The sequence below is a fragment of the Eurypyga helias genome, unplaced genomic scaffold (assembly GCF_000690775.1).
Source record: "Eurypyga helias isolate BGI_N326 unplaced genomic scaffold, ASM69077v1 scaffold13535, whole genome shotgun sequence".
Taxonomy (NCBI): domain Eukaryota; kingdom Metazoa; phylum Chordata; class Aves; order Eurypygiformes; family Eurypygidae; genus Eurypyga; species Eurypyga helias.
In genome coordinates this window covers 24,207-34,177 of record NW_010250856.1, presented here as the reverse complement: position 1 = coordinate 34,177, position 9,971 = coordinate 24,207, and the positions used below count along the sequence as shown (strand labels likewise).

At 39.1% G+C, this 9,971-nt stretch overlaps 1 protein-coding gene across 1 annotated transcript; it reads right to left on the bottom strand.

Moving 5' to 3' along the window:
* Nucleotides 1-3,557: 3,557 nt before the first annotated feature.
* Nucleotides 3,558-8,588, bottom strand: SPAM1 (sperm adhesion molecule 1 (PH-20 hyaluronidase, zona pellucida binding)). The gene is made up of 3 exons (XM_010151817.1): nt 7,620-8,588; nt 6,060-6,149; nt 3,558-4,217 (listed from the first exon to the last, which is right to left on the bottom strand). Exons 1-3 carry the CDS (start codon nt 8,586-8,588, stop codon nt 3,558-3,560), a joined length of 1,719 nt encoding a protein of 572 aa, XP_010150119.1.
* Nucleotides 8,589-9,971: the final 1,383 nt, after the last annotated feature.

Genomic DNA, 9,971 nt, shown 5'->3' with positions numbered 1-9,971 from the left:
AAAGTGATAGATGGTACATGCACAGGTCTAATCTGTGCCTGGGAATTGTCTGGTGCATGTTGCACCGGTCTGAAATCTTCCATGCAATTTCTTTGCTGATATATATACAACAGGGTGTCTCAGTGTGATGCAGGGATTAAAGCAAATTTTGCTGGACTCCTTGGGATGCTAGTCACATCCTAGGCTGTCTACAAAGTGGTCTTATTGGCCTGTCTCTCAAAATCTCTCACCATATTGTTATTTTTTATACAGAGAGGCAAGAAATGGTAAGGCAGGGACCAGACTATGATTTCAATTCTGTTCAGATTCTGTCAGTGCTAATAGCCATCTCTCTTAAAAGTGCCAATATCTTTGGGTGTCCCAAATCAGGAGCACAATGAACCAGATTCCAATTCTTCAGATAGAGAAACAGAATTTCAATTAAAATTTTAGCAAAATTTCTAGACACTGAAGGAGGGCACTGGAGGTAGTTAAACATCTTTCATTTCGACCACTTCATCAAGCCTATTTTAGCTCTTCCCAGTCCCTAAGTACTGCCAGCCTGAATTTTGCCTAGAAAAGTACAAAATAATGAATGGCAATCAAAGTGAAATCGACGTTCCTCTAGTATTTAATTCTGAAAAATACAAGAAGATAAACTGAAACTGTAGGGCTACAGAGACAACTACTGATTACAGGAAGTGCAGTGAATGTAAGGTACATTTTTTGGGGGAGTCTGCTTCAGGAGAACACAGGTTTTTTAACATGACATAGTCACCAGTAATCCAGGGCACAGCACCCCTTTTCCTTCTTTTCTCCTCCCTCACGTGCTGACTCCATGGTGACTCTAGCACAGAATATAGGCAAGACAAATATAATATAAAGAAAAATAATGTGCTTGGAAAAGACTGTAAAATTACACAGCATGTAGTTGGCCTGAATTTCACTAAGACATATTTGTAGGATTTAAAGCACGAATTGCAGATACACGTAGGTAACGTAAGTCTCCCAAATTATATTTATGGATGGAGCTTAGGAAGACATGTTTCTGTGGACAGTTTATTACAATAGTCTGCTTTCCTCTCACTTTCCTTTTGCTTTTCTGGTCCTGGCTGCTTTCAAGAAAAAAAGAGATGGGATCAGATAGATAGGTCTGATGTAACACAGCAGTTACTGTGTTCCTTTATCTTTACAGCAGGCCTCAGGGAAAGGTTGTCTCTATTAAATACCAGGCAGATAAAAACTGTTGAATGGGAAGAGACTGGTCTGTCCACATTCCCTATTGCTTCACTCTTTCATTTCTGCAGTCAGTTCCTCAGCATCCACTGAGTGCTCTGTCTCCACTCTTCTAAGTTCTCATTCCTCCTTCTCCGGCGATTTCGCACCTTCCCTGTCACAAACGCTCTGTTTGCTGTTGCTTGGCTGATAGTAAAAAAAAAAATATTTACAGCAAGACTTGTAGGTTTTGTGAACCTGCAAGCTCTCTTATCACAAAGTGCTACAAGATGCAGTGTCTTTTAGAGCACTAGATCCAAACAGGACTAACCTCAGGAAACACTGCCAACTTGTGATTTAAGAAAGCAGTATTTGGACTAGAACTTGGTGCGTCACCGTAAAACTGTAACCATGTTAAAGGGTTCTGCTGTAAAAAATAAAACTTTATACAAGTCATACAAAAAAAATACACTAAGACATTACCAGTGATGTTTCCAGGTTTTAGAAACACTTTGACAGTTATCACAAGTCCAGTGTGAAAGGGAGGGAGCCCAGGTACAGGAATTATGCACAAGACACAGTATAGCTTTTGTTTACCCATGATCAGATAACCAAGCTACAGTGAAAAGACCATGTTTCTTCAAAACCAGCTGGCTTCTTTTGTGCTGGACAGTCTGATACATATTTTTTATTCATTATTCTACTTGGAACATTGATGGCAGAAATATCTTTAACTTGTGGACTCAGCACCATAACCACGATGAGCAAATTGTCACTTCCTCTTGATCAACTTGTTGGCCAAAAGCCATAAAACGTTATTTCTCCATGTTAATATCTAAAGCCTTTACCTGTTTTTCTGCACGTCTGTTACGACTGACAACCTGGAAGTTCAAAGGGGGTGGATATAATATGTGTTTTCTGCTAAATTTAGGCATCAACTTCTCATAAATAAAGGGTTAGTATAATGAAATCCCAGGTATTTCCATTAGTGAGGCAGGTTGTATCTGTGGGAGGTGGTGATTTATTTATGCAGATTATGCCTAGCTTTAGGGAGACTTTTTTGATGTATTCGTGCCAGCAGCCACTCTTCACCCATCAAAACTCTAGCTGTCTATTAGGCATCTGACATAATAATCTGGAAAGGTTATTTTATCAAATGAATTACAGTTAATTGCTTGTAAATGCTTAAACTGACATAAATCATAACTGGACTCGATATGAAACTGGAAGTGGTTTTCTTCTGAGGTATCTCTGCTACTTTAACGTTGCTTTTGACAATGAAAAGTATTGAGCAAATAGTCTTAGTTCTGTCAGCAGACTGGATCAAAAAGGCGTCCCTGAGGTTGGAGATCACAGGCAGAGCCCCAGGTTCCCAGTGTCACTGCATCTTGCAGCCTCTGCTGCTGAGTCTTCCTGAGGAACAAACTGGTTTCCAGCAGAGGAAGTAGTTAGGCACAGAGAAAGTCCCACGCTCACAGGCGTTTGTCTAAGTGGCATGGACAGTCCTATCCAGTGACTGGGGCTGGCTGGACAGAGAAACTGGGCCTGGTGACGAGTGCCGGCAGGGAGTGTGGGGGTAGATCAGATGACTTGGGAGTGTTGGCCAGACAAAACAACTGAAAGCCAAGGAGGGGACATCTGAAATAAGGGGGAGGGCTTGGGAGAAGAAGAGGGGAAGAAGGAGAGAAGGATAAACTGCTACAGCTCTGATTTTAAACAATGAAGCTGTAATATTTGAAGTCAACACTTACAGTAAAGTTAGAACTATTTGAAGACTTACAAAAATATTTAATTAAAAGAAAAAACATGGTGTCCCTGTAGATATTGTGAAAAGCGAAGAAACATTAATCAGATAAATTTTATGCTGCAAAGTCCCACAGATCTATAGTTAAGCCAAATATTTTGAGAGCTAATTTTGATATGGAATGAAATTAATTCCTGCATAGAGCAGCAAACCTGTTGACTGCTGAGACTCAACAGGATCCAGGTTGAGATGTATTTAACTGACTTAACTTGAAGTATACAGAATGGCATTATCAAAAAAATTTTTTTTTCAAATATAACTGTTAAAAATGTAAACTGTAAAAAAATGTTCCTTGTTCTGGATTGTCCTTTCATATGGTAAAATCAGTATATACATACCAGTATATCTTTGGTACAAATAGTAGTTTATAGAACTAAACTGAAGAAATAACACTCAAGCTGAAGTGTCACCTATGGAATAGAACAGGTTACCTGATACAGATAAGACCACAGAGTTGCAGCTGTTTTAGGCCTTTCAGGAATGATTTTTCTGTGGAAATAAAACCTTTAGAATTTCAAACACAGCCAGGGAAAAGAATATTCTCACTTTTGTGGGTCACTTATGTTAAGGTTCTCAAAATCAGAATTAAACAAAACAGATTAAACATCTTTATCTTACAGGATGAAGAACTACTGAAAGTACGAGTATCGTTTGCTTCTAAATGATACCCGGTGGCAGCTGTAACAGTGTTATAGTCTCCAGTTGTTATATTGTGTATATTATTTCCGATGGTAGATTGAAAATCTTCTATTTCAGGATGTGTAGATAATGTCACCTTACTCTGAGAGGTAAAGGAAAATACAGTTCTGTTAGACAGGATATTTTCTTCAGAAGCTTCTATATTGGAAAGTGAATTTGAAGTTATGTGAATGCAAATATCTTCTGAAATGCAAGCATGGAGGTAACTGATGTCATTTATATCAACTCTAGGTTCACAACTGTGCCCTGCATAACAGTGGCAATCAAATTTCTCTATGAATGTTTGCAGATCTTTAAATGCTAGTTGCCCTTGCAGAGTGTATTTTCCATCCTTTGACATTTGAATGACAATATTCTCAGGGTTCAAGTGAAGATAGTCATTGGAATTCCATTCTTTCCGTGCACAAGCACCAGAGTCTTGGCATAACACGTGGCTACAGATTCTGGCTGCCATCGTGACATTGATGAGGTATGGGGTCAAGGTCCTCCTGAGGTAGTTGTCCAGAGTCCTACAGGTGTTCTGTGAAAAGAGCATCATATCTCTAGTATGGAAACCATTAAAATGCTGCCATTCTAACAACAGTACTCTACTGGATATCTACGAGTGTTTCTCCTGAGTTTTCAGTAACAGTTATAACTGGTTGTTGGAAGCAAATTTATGTGAGAAGTTGATATATAGCTCAAGGATTACAGCAAATATATATTGGGTGGTTGCTGGAGATGTGATGAAAAGCACTTACATCAGAAAGCAGGCAACTTTAAGCTTTCATTTTATCTGTATGTTTGATGTAGAATTTTGAATCAGATGCATTTAAAGAAGTTACATAAGGGATTGAAGTTCCTTTTTACGTGTCTTGAATGGTTTGAAGGGATCTTGGGAAAAAATCTCACTTCTTCAGCCTGAACACATATTTTTTTTTATCAAATCATCTCTGTAAGACTGTCTAGTTTTCCCCTGACCTGAATAGCTAGGCTGCAGGGAGTAAGGAGCTTTCACAGCCTTTTTGCATGGAAAGCATTTTGGGAGGATGGTCATATGGAAAGTATGCTAAGAGAATTTATCATGCTAACTGATCATAAAGTTGACATGTATTGTGTGCGTGCTTGGCACAGTTTAATAACCAGAGGCTTTGCGAACCCTTTCTTTGTTTCTGATGCTATGTCTCCTTAGGACATTTCCCTAATACCACACATAGTTACAGCTGATATTTATACTCATGGAGATCACTTCTGTGAATCTGAGGTAAATGTAGTATTTTTGTTTTTCTTTCAGGTATGTGTAGGAACCCTGCCTGAAAATTTTGGTTGATGCAATTCTTGCAGAAGTGAGGCTTACAGTAATATTTCATTGCTGAAAGGCTGCTGACTGTGATAGCAGTAAAATAAAAAAGGTGCAATTAGTTCACAAATATGTAGTCTGACTGGGCTGTGGAAGATCCTACTTGTTCATACATACCTCAAAATTCAAGCAATAGAAGTTATTGCTCCTCTATGTTCTTGTATTGGGGTAATGGGCAATAAAAGCTTCAGGGGCACTTGACATGCTTTCTCAAAGGCAGGCACATACCAAAAAGAGTCAGAGGGATGCTTTGGGGAATTTGACCCTTCCAAAGCTGTGGAGGTTTCTGTCACCATGCTTTCTGTGGCAGGAGGCCCAGCAGTGTTGAAGAGTTTCAGTTCTTCACTCTTAGAAGACTTCAGAAGAGTCTTCCTATACAGCAGTTTATTATATCTAGCTTACCTGGGTATAAATGAGCCAGTTCCAAAAATTTACTTGAACATCCTTACAAAAATATTTTCAAACTATGCATTTGGCCTTCCTAAACAAATTGGATTTTTTTTTTTCCTTCTGACTCAAATCTTTCTTACGATGAAATTAGTCAAAGTGCTACTTACAACACACAGAACAGACTAGAGATGAAATTTCACAGACTGACTCCTCCTGGTGCTTTAAATATTACTTCTTGGTGCACTACTTAAAAAAGTAGAAGAGTCTTTTAAAAATTGTTCTGGGCAAGCACAAGGAATTTTTTTCTGTACCTCATAACTGGAATGTAATGAAGATACAAGAATTCTTTCCTCAAATTAACGAAACAAGTGCTAACTTGCATACAGTTATCGTGGTAGCTTACCCAGTTACTCAGAGATAACACAGATATTTTTAAAGATTTAACTCTTATTCTGTGCAGTCAATGACAATATTTATAAACCTCAAATCTGCTGTTTTTTTAACTAGGGAAAACTGGCAATATGGAGCCATCATTTTAACAGTAGAAGATAGGGTACAAGCAATCACAGTGCTTTATATCCTTTTCACTTTATTGGTCTTTAAAAATGTCATATAATAATTAATCTGTCATACCTTATTTTGTGTTAAATTCAGATCACCCCAGATGACAATTCCAGAAGCACCCAGTGCAGCAGATTCTCCAATGGTGTTTACCAGGTCATCCTGAAAGGAAACGTGCAAAGAATCATACTGATGTAAGTAAGCTATAATATAAGGGCAAAAGATATAATGCCTATAGTAAATTACATGGCCGACATAACTACTTTGAAGACAGCAAGCCATTCATGATGCAAACATTCTGCTCTCAATTACACTATTTTTTTCTGGGTCTGGGTTGCACAGGTAATGCCAGAAAATGTTGCCAACTATATCCAATTTATATATGTCATGTGGTTAGACAAACAAGGCTGTAAAACTGAGCCAGTGTTTAAGCATATGATACACACTCCTCCAACCATTTTAAGTTTTATTTTCCTGCATTGCCTTCTGGCTGCTCAGAGTTGGTAGTAAGTGGTTTCAGTAATGCTGCCTGAAGCAGAGGTTGGGAAAAACAGCTCGGTTTTGGTTTGGGGTTTTTTTTTTTTTTAAACTTAGTTTTAGTTATCAGAAAGTGCTAAAGCAGAAAAGTAGCAAGAGAAAGACCTTTCACCAACAGGAATCTTTTTCTCCAGAAAATGTTGCTGGCTTTTTACAGAGATTGATTTGGGAATTTTTTTTCTGTTCAGGTCTCTTTTTAGGGTCAGCTATTAGCCCACCCCTAAAAAAATCTTAAAGCCTACCTGGGATGTGAGAGGTCTGTGGGTAGAAAAAGAACAAGGAAAAAAACCCCAACTTACTGTGGGGCACAGCACATGAAAAGGAAGAATGTAAGGATTACAGGATTTAAATTATTAAAAGAGCCCAGCAGGATCCCTGGCAGCACCCCTTGTTCCCTGGTGGTATCCATGGAGCTGGATGGCAAGGCCTGGGGATGTGAGAGGACACCAGACACAATGCAGGCACCAGGATCACAATCTTTCACTTCCTCATGGCCTCCATGACCAGGGAGAGATTCCCCAGACTGGTGGTACCTCTGATAGGTTGGGTGTATATAATAACAGTGTGAAGGGAAGAGTGCAGCCAGAACCGCAGGAGGATTATTGGACCTTGATCAGAGCCTAACCTTGACTGACCCATAGATGCTGTAATACCATTGCAAAAACCACTAGAATACAACTAAGGGCAGAATTTTCTCACTAGCTTTTAAAACCTTTTTGAAGGAAAAGACGGACTTCCTTTTACTGTTTTTTCTTGTCACCTAAAAAGCAGACATTAGGGCAGCCCAGTTTTACTAATTCTCTTTGGAAGAGGTTACTCTTGCCTCTATGTACTATATATGCTTTCTAGCTTTGTAGTATTTTGCTACATGTGAGAACTACTCAGAGAATAAACCACTATTTGATAAATATCATGAGGAAGCTTTGAAAATAGACCTCTTAGTGGTACGTTTGATCAAATTCCTTTGACGGATTTAATGTAAATCTATACACCTTTTTTTTTTTCTGATGTGACTTAGCATATTTGCTAAATAAGTGTCACCTGGTAATTTCTTTCCACTTAAACTTGAATTACTTAAGGCCTAGCTCCACTCACCTGGGAGAGATACTCTTCGTAGACATCTGTGAATACTGGGCGTGTATACACAAAAACTGGGAGAGGATGAGTAGAATTAGAGACATAGGAAATTCTAATGGCTTCCTGAACTCTGTTGCGAACAAAGAGTTGGGCATTTCTGGAAGATCTTAAGGCTGTCTCTAGATAGACAGATGGATAAAGCGCGGTGCTTTCCTCCCACAACCAATTAAGCTCATTATTTCTTTCTATTTCAATGTCTAAACAGGTTCCTGTGTAATTGTGTGGGTTTTGTTTGTAATCATAGTTGTAACAGTCTGGATAAAGGTAGTATCCCCACAGACGATTTGGCTTCATTTCTATGCCCAGCTTTAAAGATTCCAACATCATTGATTTTGCTGCAGCTTCAAATTCCATTTTAGCCATAGCCCTGGCTTCGGTTTCTGATAGACTGAGGTCTCTCTGCTGAACTAGTTCAATGGATTCCTGTCTATAAATGTCTTTTGATCCCCAGTTCCTTATCCACACAGGTCTCCAGTTTTCCCAGTCAATGACAGCCAATCCAAACTGTTCATCTGAAGGAATATAGAACTGGATGTCCTCTTTGGCTTTTTTTAAATGATTCTCCAGCAGTGAGAGTTGGGGGAGTCCTCCATTGAACGCCTCTCCTGTAACTTCATTTTTGTAAGGGTAGTAGCCGAGCCTGTCGGGATAGAAGAGAGTGATGTTTTGCCCAATGGATGTCTTCAGTGTGCTTCCAATGAGAGAAAAAAACGTCATGTCCAGCTGCACTCCAGTCCTTTCAGTACAAAGTTCTGTAGGAGCATTCCAGATAGAAAGGAAAGGTGAATTAGAAACAAGTGGACGAGCTCTTATGTTCAGAGATGAGCAGCAAGAAACTAGAAGACTGGCAAACACCATACCGGGTGCTATAGGATACGTACAGGTAACACAGATACCAAAACTTTGTATTTGTCTTAGGGCTTCCATTGTAGCATGTGCAGTGACATCAGGTGCTTCTGATCAGACAAAAGTTGAATGCTTTCTGTTCAGAAGATTGGTAGGCTGTCAAAAGCTTTACCATACAATAGATTTCTTCAGTTTAATGCCTATTCAGCAATATTACTTAGGTGTGAAGTAGCAGTGTCCTTTATACGAGGCGCTCTGTCATTCCAGACTGCAGGAAGCCTTCCAACAACTTTTGAGACCTAATGCAGAAAAAGAAACAAATGTAGGTAAAGTAAGAGATGATAAATATTTCATTTCTAAGCATGAAAGAAATACCATTTCTGATTTTGAATACATTGTAGTCTTTGAATAAAATTCCCCTTTGAAGAAAAAGCACAATGTACAGTCATAGAGGGAATAAACTCTCTCTAAAACTGTAGATCAATAAAAAGTAGATATAAAACTGACAGTGGAATGGTAGCCAGTGAGTCACAGATCAGAATGAGTATGCTCTGCAGCAGTCCTGATTGTGCCAGTGACTGATGCCTGTCAACATGAGCAGTCTCACAGTGTCTTCTTTTAATCAACAGTAATCTATAGGTAGTATTTCTCACCTATCTCATAATAAAGTTCTAGGTCTTAATTCACTAATTTTACAGAGCACTTGAAGGAAGGTACAAGATAACACAAAACTGGAACCTGGAATGTTGGACACATTGAAGAAAACAATCTACATTTTAACTCAGTGCAGTATCTGAAATATTATAGACCCTCTCTCTTCTGCCCAGAGTTCTTTTAAACAGACTCAGAAGCTGTGTATCATCTTGGTATATGGCCATCTATAAGTTGTTTGAGGCTGTTTGAGATCTACAGATTAGGTGACCCCAAGTCCATGTCTGCCCAGGAGTGTAATTCATTCGGAAAGCTGAGGTTGTCCACACACCCAGAGTAAGCGGTCACGCTTCTATTCAAGAACATCATGGTAGTGGTGGGTAGTCATGGTGTGGTCAGCAACTTTTACATAGTAGCCCAGTAGCTAAAGCATCCTCTGTGCAGTAACGCACCTGAATCCACTTTCCTCATGATTTTTAAATGATTCAAACCTGGATCTGTCACTTTCCATTAGAGACTTCATGATGAGGCCATAGAGTATCTAAGGAGTATGCAAGTGTCCTGGTTTAACACAGCTTCCTAGCAGCCACAGTAAAGAGATTTAACCCTTTCCTGGCTGAATCCAGCACAGCAAGAGTATGCACAAAAGTATCCACCACGAAGTGGCTGGAAATGTAAAGTGGCCACCACAGGGTGGCTGGAAATGTAAAATCTCTGAGGACAGGTTAAAAAAAGCAAACAAGGTTTTGGTTTGCATTTACTGAATTCAACTAGGAATGGAAACTGCAAATCTCTGGTCCCTACACCTTGAAT